A 16,794-nucleotide genomic window follows, 5' to 3' on the forward strand; every position below is an offset into this window, starting at 1 on the left:
TGGAATTATGGTAGGGCTATAAAGTCTTATCCATGTCTGTTCCCCCATTCTGATGGAATTATGATAGGGCTATAAAGTCTTATCCATGTCTGTTCCCCCATTCTGATGGAATTATGGTAGGGCTATAAAGTCTTATCCATGTCTGTTCCCCCGTTCTGATGGAATTATGGTAGGGCTATAAAGTCTTATCCATGTCTGTTCCCCCGTTCTGATGGAATTATGGTAGGGCTATAAAGTCTTATTCCATGTCTGTTCCCCCTTTCTGATGGAATTATGGTAGGGGTATAAAGTCTTATCCATGTCTGTTCCCCCTTCTGATGGAATTATGGTAGGGGTATAAAGTCTTATCCATGTCTGTTCCCCCATTCTGATGGAATTATGGTAGGGGTATAAAGTCTTATCCATGTCTGTTCCCCCGTTCTGATGGAATTATGGTAGGGGTATAAAGTCTTATCCATGTCTGTTTCCCCCATTCTGATGGAATTATGGTAGGGGTATATAGTCTTATCCATGTCTGTTCCCCCATTCTGATGGAACTATGGTAGGGGTATAAAGTCTTATCCATGTCTGTTCCCCCGTTCTGATGGAATTATGGTAGGGTTATAAAGTCTTATCCATGTCTGTTCCCCCGTTCTGATGGAATTATGGTAGGGGTATAAAGTCTTATCCATGTCTGTTCCCCCGTTCTGATGGAATTATGGTAGGGGTATAAAGTCTTATCCATGTCTGTTCCCCCGTTCTGATGGAATTATGGTAGGGGTATAAAGTCTTATCCATGTCTGTTCCCCCGTTCTGATGGAATTATGGTAGGGGTATAAAGTCTTATCCATGTCTGTTCCCCCGTTCTGATGGAATTATGGTAGGGGTATAAAGTCTTATCCATGTCTGTTCCCCCGTTCTGATGGAATTATGGTAGGGTTATAAAGTCTTATCCATGTCTGTTCCCCCGTTCTGATGGAATTATGGTAGGGGTATAAAGTCTTATCCATGTCTGTTTCCCCATTCTGATGGAATTATGGTAGGGGTATAAAGTCTTATCCATGTCTGTTTCCCCATTCTGATGGAATTATGGTAGGGGTATAAAGTCTTATCCATGTCTGTTCCCCCGTTCTGATGGAATTATGGTAGGGGTATAAAGTCTTATCCATGTCTGTTCCCCCGTTCTGATGGAATTATGGTAGGGCTATAAAGTCTTATCCATGTCTGTTCCCCCATTCTGATGGAATTATGGTAGGGCTATAAAGTCTTATCCATGTCTGTTCCCCCATTCTGATGGAATTATGGTAGGGCTATAAAGTCTTATCCATGTCTGTTCCCCCGTTCTGATGGAATTATGGTAGGGCTATAAAGTTTTATCCATGTCTGTTCCCCCGTTCTGATGGAATTATGGTAGGGGTATAAAGTCTTATCCATGTCTGTTCCCCCGTTCTGATGGAATTATGGTAGGGGTATAAAGTCTTATCCATGTCTGTTCCCCCGTTCTGATGGAATTATGGTAGGGTTATAAAGTCTTATCCATGTCTGTTCCCCCGTTCTGATGGAATTATGGTAGGGTTATAAAGTTTTATCCATGTCTGTTCCCCCGTTCTGATGGAATTATGGTAGGGTTATAAAGTCTTATCCATGTCTGTTCCCCCGTTCTGATGGAATTATGGTAGGGTATAAAGTCTTATCCATGTCTGTTCCCCTGTTCTGATGGAATTATGGTAGGGGTATAAAGTCTTATCCATGTCTGTTCCCCCGTTCTGATGGAATTATGGTAGGGGTATAAAGTCTTATCCATGTCTGTTCCCCCGTTCTGATGGAATTATGGTAGGGTTATAAAGTCTTATCCATGTCTGTTTCCTTGTTCTGATGGAATTATGGTAGGGTCATAAAGTCTTATCCATGTCTGTTCCCCTGTTCTGATGGAATTATGGTAGGGTTATAAAGTCTTATCCATGTCTGTTCCCCCGTTCTGATGGAATTATGGTAGGGGTATAAAGTCTTATCCATGTCTGTTCCCCCGTTCTGATGGAATTATGGTAGGGGTATAAAGTCTTATCCATGTCTGTTCCCCCGTTCTGATGGAATTATGGTAGGGGTATAAAGTCTTATCCATGTCTGTTCCCCCGTTCTGATGGAATTATGGTAGGGTTATAAAGTCTTATCCATGTCTGTTTCCCCGTTCTGATGGAATTATGGTAGGGTTATAAAGTCTTATCCATGTCTGTTCCCCGTTCTGATGATGGAATATCCATGGTTCGGGATTATGGTAGGGTATAAAATCTTATCCATGTCTGTTCCCCCGTTCTGATGGAATTATGGTAGGGGTATAAAGTCTTATCCATGTCTGTTCCCCCGTTCTGATGGAATTATGGTAGGGTTATAAAGTCTTATCCATGTCTGTTCCCCCGTTCTGATGGAATTATGGTAGGGGTATAAAATCTTATCCATGTCTGTTCCCCCGTTCTGATGGAATTATGGCAGGGGTATAAAGTCTTATCCATGTCTGTTCCCCCATTCTGATGGAATTATGGTAGGGCTATAAGTCTTTTCCATGTCTGTTCTCCCGTTCTGATGGAATTATGGCAGGGGTATAAAGTCTTATCCATGTCTGTTCCCCCGTTCTGATGGAATTATGGTAGGGCTATAAAGTCTTATCCATGTCTGTTCCCCCATTCTGATGGAATTATGGTAGGGGTATAAAGTCTTATCCATGTCTGTTCCCCCATTCTGATGGAATTATGGTAGGGGTATAAAGTCTTATCCATGTCTGTTCCCCCATTCTGATGGAATTATGGTAGGGCTATAAAGTCTTATCCATGTCTGTTCTCCCGTTCTGATGGAATTATGGCAGGGGTATAAAGTCTTATACATGTCTGTTCCCCCGTTCTGATGGAATTATGGTAGGGGTATAAAGTCTTATCCATGTCTGTTCCCCCATTCTGATGGAATTATGGTAGGGCTATAAAGTCTTATCCATGTCTGTTCCCCGTTCTGATGGAATTATGGTAGGGGTATAAAGTCTTATCCATGTCTGTTCCCCCGTTCTGATGGAATTATGGTAGGGTTATAAAATCTTATCCATGTCCGTTTCCCTCTTCTGATGGAATTATGGTAGGGGTATAAAGTCTTATCCATGTCTGTTGCCCCGTTCTGATGGAATTATGGTAGGGTTATAAAGTCTTATCCATGTCTGTTTCCCCGTTCTGATGGAATTTTGGTAGGGGTATATAGTCTTATCCATGTCTGTTCCCCCATTCTGATGGAACTATGGTAGGGGTATAAAGTCTTATCCATGTCTGTTCCCCCGTTCTGATGGAATTATGGTAGGGGTATAAAGTCTTATCCATGTCTGTTCCCCCGTTCTGATGGAATTATGGTAGGGGTATAAAGTCTTATCCATGTCTGTTCCCCCGTTCTGATGGAATTATGGTAGGGGTATAAAGTCTTATCCATGTCTGTTCCCCCATTCTTATGGAATTATGGTAGGGGTATAAAGTCTTATCCATGTCTGTTCCCCCATTCTGATGGAATTATGGTAGGGGTATAAAGTCTTATCCATGTCTGTTCCCCCGTTCTGATGGAATTATGGTAGGGCTATAAAGTCTTATCCATGTCTGTTCCCCCATTCTGATGGAATTATGGTAGGACTATAAAGTCTTATCCATGTCTGTTCCCCCATTCTGATGGAATTATGGTAGGGGTATAAAGTCTTATCCATGTCTGTTTCCCCGTTCTGATGGAATTATGGTAGGGGTATAAAATCTTATCCATGTCTGTTCCCCCGTTCTGATGGAATTATGGTAGGGGTATAAAGTCTTATCCATGTCTGTTCCCCCATTCTGATGGAATTATGGTAGGGCTATAAAGTCTTATCCATGTCTGTTCCCCCATTCTGATGGAATTATGGTAGGGTTATAAAGTTTTATCCATGTCTGTTCCCCTTTGTGATTTTCTTATTCAATAATTTCAGGAGCCTGTACCTTTTGAATTGGGAAAAATACTACATTTCATCTCTCTTGAAACATTTTAGAGAGTTTTAAATGTGCTCCACTGCTGACAGAGCATAAATGATATTCATCATTTGAACAATAATTGGTGTTTAATTATGTATATATATGTCTGATTAACACAAAATATAATATAAAATAATTTATTTTGCCTTTGTTTCATGAGTAATCAGTACTTCATTCCATATAGGATATAGTGCCACGGATTTTTTTCGTGATGCTATTAATTATTTTTCATACTTTTGATTTGAATTAAAATTAGAAGCTCAAACTTTTCAATGGTGGTAATGGTGTAAAGTAAGTAACTTTTGTAACTGAAGAAAAATACTAAATCATCTGCTCCTGTTTTAGATAGTGGAAAAATACCATTTGTCAGCGGTGGAGCATCTTTAAGAGAATTTGGGAAAATATTTTACACTAAATTGGGAGAATATATCAAAATTTCTCTAGGGGAAGGGGGCCTTTCTTAGGCCCAAATGTACCTAAACAATTACTGAGAGTCAAGGACTTGTCTTTTATTTCTCGTTTATCAAATCATTATTTTCATTTACAGACAAATAATGCCAAGTTCACGTACAGTGTATTAGGAAATGCTGCTTCCTTCGCGCGCTATGTGGGTGTATCTGATAATGGAGAAGTCTTCATCAAGCAGTCTCTTTACATTCCCAATAACATCAGCCCAATCACGGTAAGTCATTTCAGTTATCATTGTAGGGGCAGAAAAAGAATACTCAAAGAGATCAAGGGCTTTCAATGGACAATAAGATATTTGAATGAAAATTCAGCTACAAACTTCTCAGTTTAACACAAATACTCACTGGTATATTTCTTTTAAAGACATGTACAGTACAATATAACAACTTTTTATAAATTATTTCTCGTATTATAGGTCCAAATTCAGGCATGTGATCTTAGCTGGAAACCCAAGTGTAGTGATCCAAGCGCCAATATAGTCATCAACATTACATACCAGGACCAGCAAACTGGAAGGATAGGCTTCAAACAGCCAATCTACTAGTAAGTGTCTTACTGTCTAAGTAGTTACTGGACCAGAATGTCGGTCTGTTAGTAAGTGTCTTACTTTTTAAGTGGTTACTAGACCAGAACGTCTGTCTGTTAGTAAGTGTCTTACCATCTAAGTAGTCACTAGACCAAAACGTCTGTCTGTTAGCAAGTGTCTTACTGTCAAAGTGGTTACTAGACCAGAGATTTGGTCTACTGGAGTCTTATCGTCTATATGGTTACTAGACCAGAGATTTGGTCTACTGGGGTCTTACCGTCTATATAGTTACTAGACCAGAGATTTGGTCTACTGGGGTCTTACCGTCTATATAGTTACTAGACCAGAGATTTGACCTACTGGTGTCTTATCGTCTATATAGTTACTAGACCAGAGATTTGGTCTACTGGAGTCTTATCGTCTATATAGTTATTAGACCAGAGATTTGACCTACTGGGGTCTTATCCTCTATATAGTTACTAGACCAGAGATTTGGTCTACTGGAGTCTTATCGTCTATATAGTTACTAGACCAGAGATTTGGTCTACTGGAGTCTTATCGTCTATATAGTTACTATACCAGAGATTTGACCTACTGGGGTCTTATCGTGTATATAATTACTAGACCAGAGATTTGACCTACTGGAGTCTTATCGTCTATATAGTTACTATACCAGAGATTTGACCTACTGGGGTCTTATCGTCTATATAGTTACTAGACCAGAGATTTAACCTACTGGGGTCTTATCGTCTATATAGTTATTAGACCAGAGATTTGACCTACTGGGGTCTTATCCTCTATATAGTTACTAGACCAGAGATTTGACCTACTCGGGTCTTACCGTCTAAGTAGTTACTAGACCAGAGATTTGACCTACTGGGGTCTTATCGTGTATATAATTACTAGACCAGAGATTTGGTCTACTGGGGTCTTATCGTCTAAGTAGTTACTAGACCAGAGATTTGGTCTACTGGGGTCTTACCGTCTATATAGTTACTAGACCAGAGATTTGGTCTACTGGGGTCTTACCGTCTATATAGTTACTAGACCAGAGATTTGACCTACTGGGGTCTTATCGTCTATATAGTTACTAGACCAGAGATTTGGTCTACTGGGGTCTTATCTTCTATATAGTTACTAGACCAGAGATTTGACCTACTGGGGTCTTATCGTCTATATAGTTACTAAACCAGAGATTCTTTCTGTTATTGTGAAGCCAAACTTCATCACTCAGAATAGAGGTTGGAGCAAAATTCCTGAACACAAGAATATAAAAAGGTATGATTTGATAAACAATTATTTGATTTTGTACTATTAGGTACCTAGTTCAGGAGTTACTTCTGTTGTATTTAAATGATTGTAAACAGAGGAACTTTTTTCTTGTGCAGTCTAACACTGAAGGAGAACATTGATGTGGACAATGTGATCCTGCAGATGGACGTGGAGTACCAGGCTGCACAGTCCGCTCAGTGTAGCATCCTTGGTGATTCCCCCGGACCATTCTCCATAGCACCAGACCAGTTCCAGAAGAACTGTGGACTCAAGCTCATTGAACCCGGATTTGATTACGAAGTTAAGAAGAAGTATAATATCACTGTGGAGGTAACAGAGGGCGCTGTGGGGCGAAGAAAGAGACAAATCTTCAGTGAGTTTCTATTTATGCCTCTGCTATTAAACAGGGAAGGGGATATGTATTACGCTTGTCCTATCCTTTCAGATTCTCTCTTCTTCTGTTGATCGGGGAATAAGTGGACAAGCACAGTCTGTCTTAATTATATTTCTAGTTTTGAAAGGTTTATTATGTGAAGTTGGTATATATTTGATTTTTTCTTAAAGATTTCAATTTCCCGACAATACATTTTTACTTGAAATGTGTAGTTTGGAATTAACTTGTATGTTCCTGATTACAATGATATTTCTTTACTTTTTAGTCCATAACACCTACCCCATAGCTCACGTAATCATTGATGTGGAAGACGTTAATGACAACTCGCCCATCTTCCAGTACGAAGAACCACATGTTTACCCTCTTCAGAGCAACACTCAGGGGGGCACAGGAAACCGATATTTTGGTGCTATTTCTGTTGATGCTCGTCCTGATGCTTCTGTTATGCAAGTTAAGGTAAGTAACAATATGTAGTGCTTCATGAAATGGAAATAATTCAAAAGGTTTTCAACAGATGCTGTTTTTGCTTGCTTATATAATGTATTTTGAAACAGTTTGTATGAGTGATTCCTAATGCTGATGTTTTCTTAGGCTACTGATGAAGATTCGGGACTGTTGGGACTTGTTAGATACTCCAAGGATGAGCAGACAGCTGATCCTCTAAACCCACCATTCTATCTCAATGATGTTGATGGCACATTCACTACAAGTACAGAGTTCTCAGCTGAAACACTCCGTGCCAGTACCTACAAAATCCCAATATTGGCAACCGATATGCCCCAACGCATTGAGGAGCGCAAAGTCACACAATCCACTGCATATGTAAGTTTCCAAGTTTTCCCACCTCTCTTCTAACTGACATCAATCCAAAGTCCACAATGGAAAATTTCAACTTAAGCCAACAAGTAATTTGAACCTACACACATATTTTAATGTGGTAATTAATTTAGTATAATTATATACATTGATATAGTTTGCAAGTTGAAAGTTATTTGAAAGTAATGCAAACTTAATTAAGAAATTTAATACTTTCTTTGTAAAATCATGCGATTTACATATGGCTACAAAGTATGGTAAATACAAATCACTGAGTCACAGAGAAAAAGTCTTCATTAAAATTTGGTTGCACATTATTGTAATTTGTTTCAAATTTGATTTTAACAGATAAACATCATACACAACTATAACCGATTCGTACTTGTGCTTCAAGATATGATCCCAGAAGACGCAGCAGCTCAGAAAGCTACAATTCGCAGGTTTGCTTCCATATTCATGCTTGGTAAATGATCAATGGGTTTGGAAAGGTTTTAGATGCTTTAACAGTCAAATATAATTTTATATGATGGTGTCATAGATCGTACGTATATAATTATCTGTCTTAACTACTTTTACTCATTGATTTGGAACAAAGTGGGTCATGTATGCATTGCTTTGTATTTTCAGAGCTCTTCAAGATGAATTCCAGAAGATTTGCATTATAGAAAACATAGAGAGGCGTCGAAACCTGGAAAATATTGATCAGCTTGTTATTGATGGAACAGAGTGAGTACCTGTATAATTAAATATATATCTACATTTTAAAGCATTTTGAGATGTGTTCAACTTAAGATGGATGGATTTACATGTTAAGCAACACATGGTCCTTCTGTTAGTAAAACACAATATCATTTGTTAGTAAAAAATAGCAGACAAATTAAGCAAATTTATAAACAAGACATGTTGCCTGATATTTTACCTTTTACTATTTTTCAGTACTGATGTGATCTTTGTATTAGGAGAACCAACGGAACCGTATAATCTACTCAACAACACAAGGCTACCAGAGTGAGTTTTCTCCTGTTCTCATATAGTCATGTATTACAAAATTCCCTTAAAAGTTATATATGCTGGAAATTTCATACTCAGGAATCAAGAAGAGCTTTTAAATATGTTATTCACCTCCACAATTTACCAACACTTTAAGAAATATAATACTTAAAAAGCTAAGGTTTCAATTTTACAAAGTAAAATGAATACATACGGTCAAACCAGGAAGCTAGGTTGTGGTCTACCATTTCATTTCACATTTTTACAATGATAGCAGTAATTATAGAGTGACTTTTTCAGATATATTTTCATGCAAACATACATAAAGCATAAAATCAAGAACTATTATTGTGCATAAATCTTGTGTTGTAACTTGTGTTTATAAGGCATCATATGTGTTTTTCTGTGCCATATAATGATTTTCAGAGCTTCATTCATCAACACTTACGGGTTTCTATCGATCACTGAAGAAAAAATAACATGTCAAAATTACTTCACATATAACTTAAAATCATTTTAAACTTAAAAAAAAAAATTAAAAAAAAAAAATGTAAATTTCAATTTTGCACTATTTAGAACACAAGTTTGATTTAAGATAAAATGATACAATTCTATTCAATCTCTATATGAGAATTTATGACATTGGATAAATTTCAGGTCTCCCTATTAACAATGAGAATTTGTATTTTATATTATGTATATTTTTATTCAGAATATTAACAGCTGATAAGACAAGCAACCTAAATAACCGACTACCGGCCGACACTAAACTGATCGTAGAGAAAGTCCGACTGCCTTACCAGAATGCCAATGTGTACCAAACTCGCCTTACCAAGTCATACGTGTGGTGGATGGACGACCCGTGGGCAGCACTCATCGCTCTAGCCGCCATTATCATCCTACTCTGTATTGTTGGAATCATCGTCCTTGTCTTCACACACTCTAGGTAAGTGTACACAAATCTCTTCCTCATTTCTCAGTTATTTAGTTTGTGGCAAATTTCTATCATGAACTCTGCTAATAAGCTTAGTTGAGTTAATATAACTTTAATTTCCGAAATAATTATCTCAAGTCGCTTTATAAGTCGAAGAGTCAACTTTTTTTAATTTTTTTTTTTATTAGGGCTTTTCACTTTTTGGTGAAAAGACCTATTGTTTTCGTTAAGTTTCTTATTCTTCTTATTATTATTATTCTTATTATTCTTCTTCCTGTTTTTGTGAACGCTCTCTCGGTCAAACGGTAACACACAGGTTAAAAATGATTTCAGTATGTTTTAACCAAACATCTGAAGGTGTTCCATGAACAAAATTAAGTAGGTCAAAAATTCCAAAATGGCCGCCATGACGTAAAACCTTAAAACCACAAAAACTGCTTTAACTCAAAAAATATGAAAGCTATTGCAAATCTGAAGGTATTTTATTGTAGGGAATGAACATATCTAACTTTTACCCATGACATGTTTCCACAAAATATGTCTTGTTAAAAAGCTCGCTAGAGGTCAAAGTTTACAAAAAAGTGACTATTTTTAGAATTTTTTTTATTATTCAATTTTTTCCAAATTTTTTCCATTGCATCGATGCAGTATCTCATTCTGAAGGCTTTGATGTCTTCAAATTAAAAATTAGTCCACTAAATAATTTTTTATGACGTAATTAATATTTAACTAAGATTTTTTTTTCAAATTTCGACAATTATATTTTAAACATCTCCTCTGATTCCACCAGTGCAATCAAGCCCAAACGCACTACAAATCTTCCACTTGTCACCGTGACCAATTCTTGTTAATATGGTGTTGATTCAAATTCAAATATGGCCGCAATGACGGCACTTCCGGTTTAACCTAGACATCCATAACTCGTTAACCACTGAGCCAATTCCTTTCATGTTTTTGTATGTTATGTAGAATAGCATACTGAGAAACTTTGTAATTGTACATTTTTCTCTAAAATGTCAACTTCCGAATGATCATTGACTCATAATGGAAATTCGCCATTTTCGGTGAAAATCACGAAAAAAATCTTCTTGTCAAGTTCTACATAGTATAGAGGCTTCATGATTTGCATGAAGTAAGCTTAGGTAGTTGACTATCGGGTTTGAAAAAATAAACGAGCTTGACCGTCATCCAAGGTCACAGAGTGCGTGTGATTGTAGAGTTATGAAAATAATCCTGTGAAAATTCAGCTCATTGAGACAGCCGTAGCTCGTTAACCACACAGCCAATTACTTTCATTTTTGGATATGTTATGTAGAATCAAAAATGAAACAATTAGTTTTGTATCATTTTTCTGTTAAACGTCAACTTCCGGTTGGAAATAAGGGACAAAGTTCAAAAATGCAATTTTTCGACAAAATCATTAAAAAAATCTTCTCAATTTCTAGAAGGCCTAGAGACCTAATATTAAGCATGAAGCATGCTGACATAAATGCCTACCAAGTTTGTTAATGTGATTGACCTTGACCTATATCAAAGGGCACTCAGGCTAACAATCCTAAAGTCTTCAAATGACTTATTGTAAAGTTCTGAAAGGCCTAAGACCTGGTATTGGACTTTTGGTACGTTGAAACTAAGCGTTACCGAGTGTTTTATAAATGACCATGAACGAAGTAGCTTTTAGGTGAAAAGCCCGTCAAATTGTCCCGGTTTTAATTTTAGTTTTTTTTGTAATTATATTCTAGGCAAAGTTGGGTCATCTTAAAGTGACTTAAAATAATATGATGGCAGACATATGCCGCCATACTGAAGGTGTAGAACTCATCTTACTCATAAATTATTGTAATGTAATACAAACCGGAGATATTGTCATTATATATCTGGTCAATGATACAGAATACTCAAGTTTTATCTGTAATTATAAACACTTTAACTGTTCGATGTGTAAAGACAACTGTTCAATGTGTAAAGACAACTCTTCGATGTGTAAAGACAACTGTTGGATGTGTAAAGACAACTGTTCGATGTGTAAAGAAAAATGTTTGAAGGGACTTGTAGATTCTCTACGTGTAATATAGCAAGTACATTACCTAATGTGTGATATTTAATATTCCACAGATATACCAAGTACATTAACCAATACCGCATATACCAGGCTAGTTATGACCAGCCAGACTTCATGGAACCACCCAGTTTCTTACGAGAGTACGAGACACAGGTAACATCAAGTCTTAAACATCATGGATGTAGTAAAAATGTAATATGTCAGTGTTTACTGTCGACGGGGGATTACTTCTAAAAGCACAGGTGTAGTACTAACCAGACAAACGGAGGAAGTTCCTTTGATCACTACAGGCACAAATTGAATGGGATAACAGTATAGGTGTGGCGATTGGTCGAGTCAGACTTCATACGCCACGCCCCATAAACAACACTGACAGTTGTGATCACTGAGATGTGAAGGCGTAGTGACAAGGCCTCTCATCATGCAGTTACATTGTAGAACAAACAACTCTATATTTTAATTAACTTTACATATATTTGAACCAACGGATAGTTCAAACACACATTTTTTCAGAAAAAAATAAGAATTCTTTAGCTAGACTAATGACAGTTCAAACACGTCAAATGATCTTAGTAAAGGTAAGATTTTTGTTGGCAGCACAATGGGATCCCCAAAAAGGACGGTATTTTGAATATTGCCACAAAGATGTTTGAATTAAAGACTGTATTAATGACCATTATAATGACTTTTACAGTAGATAATGAATTAAAATTTACATTTTAAGTAATAAATAAAATTATTTGCACTGAAATATTGTGCACAAAACAGCACCCCAACAATGTATATTTTACTTGATGTACATGGAAATACGTGGAAGAAATCGCCAATGTTTTTTAGGCCCAATCTAGATAAAGATATCACTTAAAATCGACATTAAAATTCTACAATCTGATTTTTACCAATTTCAACTGGGATAGGTCAAACGCACATTGAAATGGGTGTGTTTATCGAAATGCGTCGACTAATAAAAACAAGCGCGGCATTTCCAGAATAAATTAACCACACTCTTGTGTATAGATGCACAGTCCATCCACATATAGAGGAAGTAATGCAGCCTTTCCAAGTAATCCTGTGTCGACAGTAATTCTGTAAACTTTTGTGACTACTTAATTTCGCAATTATCATTTCAAAACGTGTTTACAGAGATTGAATTTATCGGATTTAAATTTGAATGGAAATATATTTGATTTAATGGTGCAAGAAGATATCAATTGGCAAAGATAAACATTTGCTGTTTCACCTGGCAGGGTTCTCACTAAGTTTTTTAATAGATGGTTGAAAATTAATAATAGGTGGTTGGGGGTCGCTGGCCCTTATCATGGCCAATACTTATTTCTGACAAAAACAGCTGGTTGTAAACAAGGAAATAGACGGCTGTTTTTGCCGGCAACCGGCTTTTAACAAGAACCCTGCCTTGATAAATACATCGCACATGAAAAAAAATATTTTATAGTATGTCAATATGTAGTATTTCAATATATGATATGTCAATATGTAATTTGTCAATATGTAGTATGTCAATGTATAATATGTCAGTATTTAGTATGTCAATGTATAATATGTCAGTATTTAGTATGTCAATGTATAACATGTCAGTATTTAGTATGTCAATGTATAACATGTCAGTATTTAGTATGTCAATGTATAACATGTCAGTATTTAGTACGTCAATGTATAACATGTCAGTATTTAGTACGTCAATGTATGTCTATGTAATAGTCTATATGTCTGTATATAGTATGTGAATATAGTTGTTTGATTTATGATGTTATAGAGCCTGGCCATGTATGTGCCCCCTGACGAGGCTGTACAAGATTTAGGTGTGCTCAATGTCAATCTGGGAGAACAAGTTGTAATAGAACCTCAGGAGGAGGACGGAGGGTTATCCACAGCAGCAGTGAACCCCATATTTGTAAAGTACGTATGTCCAGCCTATATAGCCGTCCATCCTGTTTTAGCTTTTATGGATTGTTTTGTCTTACATATAATTCTAGTGACACTATAAGTCCCTGGTTGTTATTTCTAGTGACACTATTGGATGTTATTTCTAGTGACACTATCAGTCCCTGGATGTTATTTCTAGTGACACTATCAGTCCCTGGATGTTATTTCTAGTGACACTATTGGATGTTATTTCTAGTGACACTATCAGTCCCCCTGGTTGTTATTTCTAGTGACACTATCAGTCCCTGGATGTTATTTCTAGTGACACTATCAGTCCCTGGATGTTATTTCTAGTGACACTATTGGATGTTATTTCTAGTGACACTATCAGTCCCTGGATGTTATTTCTAGTGACAATATCAGTCCCTGGATGTTATTTCTAATGACACTATTGGATGTTATTTCTAGTGACACTATCAGTCCCTGGATGTTATTTCTAATGACACTATCAGTCCCCCTGGTTGTTATTTCTAGTGACACTATCAGTCCCTGGATGTTATTTCTAGTGACACTATCAGTCCCCTGGATGTTATTTCTAGTGACACTATCAGTCCCTGGATGTTATTTCTAGTGACACTATCAGTCCCTGGATGTTATTTCTAGTGACACTATCAGTCCCTGGATGTTATTTCTAGTGACACTATCAGTCCCCTGGATGTTATTTCTAGTGACACTATCAGTCCCTGGATGTTATTTCTAGTGACACTATCCCTGGATGTTATTTCTAGTGACACTATCAGTCCCTGGATGTTATTTCTAGTGACACTATCAGTCCCTGGATGTTAATTCTAGTGACACTATCAGTCCCTGGATGTTATTTCTAGTGACACTATCAGTCCCTGGATGTTATTTCTAGTGACACTGGATGCTATTTCTATGACACTATCAGTCCCTGGATGTTATTTCTAGTGACACTATCAGTCCCTGGATGTTATTTCTAGTGACACTATCAGTCCCTGGATGTTATTTCTAGTGACACTATTGGATGTTATTTCTAGTGACACTATCAGTCCCTGGATGTTATTTCTAGTGACACTATCAGTCCCTGGATGTTATTTCTAGTGACACTATCAGTCCCTGGATGTTATTTCTAGTGACACTATCAGTCCCTGGATGTTATTTCTAGTGACACTAGTCCCTGGATGTTATTTCTAGTGACACTATCAGTCCCTGGATGTTATTTCTAGTGACACTATCAGTCCCTGGATGTTATTTCTAGTGACACTATCAGTCCCTGGATGTTATTTCTAGTGACACTATTGGATGTTATTTCTAGTGACACTATCAGTCCCTGGATGTTATTTCTAGTGACACTATCAGTGTCCCTGGATGTTATTTCTAGTGACACTATTGGATGCTATTTCTAGTGACACTATCAGTCCCTGGATGTTATTTCTAGTGACACTACCAGTCCTGGATGTTATTTCTAGTGACACATTGGATGTTATCAGTGCACCCCTGGTTGTTTCTAGTGAATACACTTTATTTCTTAGTGACACATTACAAGACACTATTTTGATGTTATTTCTTTGGTTATTTCTTTAGTCCGTTGTTTTTACACACTCTGTAAATTGTACTTTGGTAGCTTTAAGTTTTTACCACTCTGTAAATTGTAACTTTGGTAGCTTTAAGTTTTTACCACTCTGTAAATTGTAACTTTGGTAGCTTTAAGTTTTTACCACTCTGTAAATTGTAACTTTGGTAGCTTTAAGTTGTACCACTCTGTAAATTGTTATAATTCCTTCAATAGCTATATTCTTTAAGCCACTTGGGCCCTATTGGACCAATACATGTAATAGGACCGAGATAAAACTACTGACATTGTATCTCATGCTTTTTTGTCGGAGGAGTTAAATGTATTTTTTGTTGTTTCAGTGATAACGGGACTATGCAGCAGGGAATAGGTCCGGGCGAGGGAACCACCATGCTGTAGATTACCAATATCAGTGTTCAACCTGCCAAACATTCCAAGGCAATATCACTTAGAAAAAAAAGACATTTGAAGGAAAAATAGTACCATGTAATGTGAAAAATATTCATCCGTGAGAAATTACTGCTGATTTTGCTGCCATTTTTTTTTTTTTTTTTGCACCGCCTTGCCATGTACTCACATTTCACACGATAAGTGTGACAACATCTCTGGAAATGTTGTCCTTGGCGGCAGTAGAGGACAGCAATAACCATCCATGTCTCTATCTATGCATATTTTAAAACAATGAAAGGGTGCCGAGAACAATGTGTAAGTGTAGTATTGGATGTGAATAGGTGATTCAGGTTTGATCTCTTTTTAACACCTGAAGGAATGGGAACAAAATTGCATTATTTTCAAATAATGTTTGCAGATTTGCTTCCATATAGTGATAAAAAGAGATCAAAAGTGTGAAGACAGAATGATTGTGTGCTGTTCAGGAGGGTTGGGGGGGAGGTTACACTATATACATGTATAATCTTATAGTTCTGCTTTACATCAAAACCTAATCGCTAGTTTGATATCTACTTTTTATTTTTTCTTTGTATTTTTAAGAAGTTTATGTTTATCATATATAGCTTTTGCTATCAAAAGAAACACTTGCTAGTAAAGATACAAATAACTGAAGATGGTTAATTTTCACTTTAAATTTTTATTTTGGGATGTTGAAGTAGTGCTATGTTGAATGACCAAAAAGTGATATTCGGGGTTTTACGATTTTGTTGTGATGTATATTATATATAAATATATAGAGGTTATTTTTGTATTTTACTGTGTGGTATGGAGTCTCCAACTACACTCTTTATACATATCATTACCTGTTTTCTTGTTACACCTATATAAACATTCCGTGTTTTAAGTTACAAGAACTGTAGCCCGTCTAAATTCTTTATTATATGCGAGTGATGCAAGTAAGAAATTGTCAATACATGTAATTTTGTATTTTTTTACAGAAAAAAACTACCAATAAATTGTAATATATTATCCAGGTGTTTTTGTTGTTTTTTTGTTTTTTTTTGACGCATTCCATCCCAATATAGAAGTTGAATTCTAAGACATGTTTTGGTTTAAAGATGGATTCCAGCGTATTTTTGCTTACCTGGTCATTTTCCCCAGCATATTTTCTTTCCTTATTTTCTATTTCTTCCTCAGTTGATATTTGGGTTTATGCACGGGAGATTGAAACAAAAAGAGATTTGTCTCTTATGGTTTTTTTAAAGTCACCTGAGAGGAAGTTTTAAATGAAATTTTGCACAAACCTTCTAAGGCATAAGGCTAATAAATATTGTGAATTATATGGCCCCCACCCCCCAGGGGGCTGTGGGAGGGGCCAAAAGGGGTAAAATTGACTAAAATTTCAAAAATCTTCTTCTCCACTCACAAATGTGGTGGAATCAAATACTCTTCATAAATAGAAA

General features: G+C 36.6%; 1 protein-coding gene across 1 annotated transcript in view; it reads left to right on the forward strand.

Annotated features, from left to right (window-relative positions):
• The window catches only part of LOC138324185 (uncharacterized), a 145,774-nt gene extending 129,414 nt beyond the window's left edge, over positions 1 to 16,360 (forward strand). Inside the window, exons 166-177 of the mRNA XM_069269265.1 lie at positions 4,549 to 4,683; positions 4,885 to 5,012; positions 6,384 to 6,640; positions 6,927 to 7,117; positions 7,253 to 7,483; positions 7,826 to 7,917; positions 8,105 to 8,203; positions 8,414 to 8,485; positions 9,180 to 9,413; positions 11,517 to 11,616; positions 13,238 to 13,380; positions 15,283 to 16,360. Coding sequence (XP_069125366.1) covers positions 4,549 to 4,683; positions 4,885 to 5,012; positions 6,384 to 6,640; positions 6,927 to 7,117; positions 7,253 to 7,483; positions 7,826 to 7,917; positions 8,105 to 8,203; positions 8,414 to 8,485; positions 9,180 to 9,413; positions 11,517 to 11,616; positions 13,238 to 13,380; positions 15,283 to 15,340 — 1,740 coding nt within the window. The 3' untranslated portion in view covers positions 15,341 to 16,360. The remainder of the gene's footprint in view (positions 1 to 4,548; positions 4,684 to 4,884; positions 5,013 to 6,383; positions 6,641 to 6,926; positions 7,118 to 7,252; positions 7,484 to 7,825; positions 7,918 to 8,104; positions 8,204 to 8,413; positions 8,486 to 9,179; positions 9,414 to 11,516; positions 11,617 to 13,237; positions 13,381 to 15,282) is intronic.
• Positions 16,361 to 16,794: the final 434 nt, after the last annotated feature.

Source organism: Argopecten irradians, chromosome 5 (genome assembly GCF_041381155.1).
Source record: "Argopecten irradians isolate NY chromosome 5, Ai_NY, whole genome shotgun sequence".
Lineage (NCBI taxonomy): Eukaryota > Metazoa > Mollusca > Bivalvia > Pectinida > Pectinidae > Argopecten > Argopecten irradians.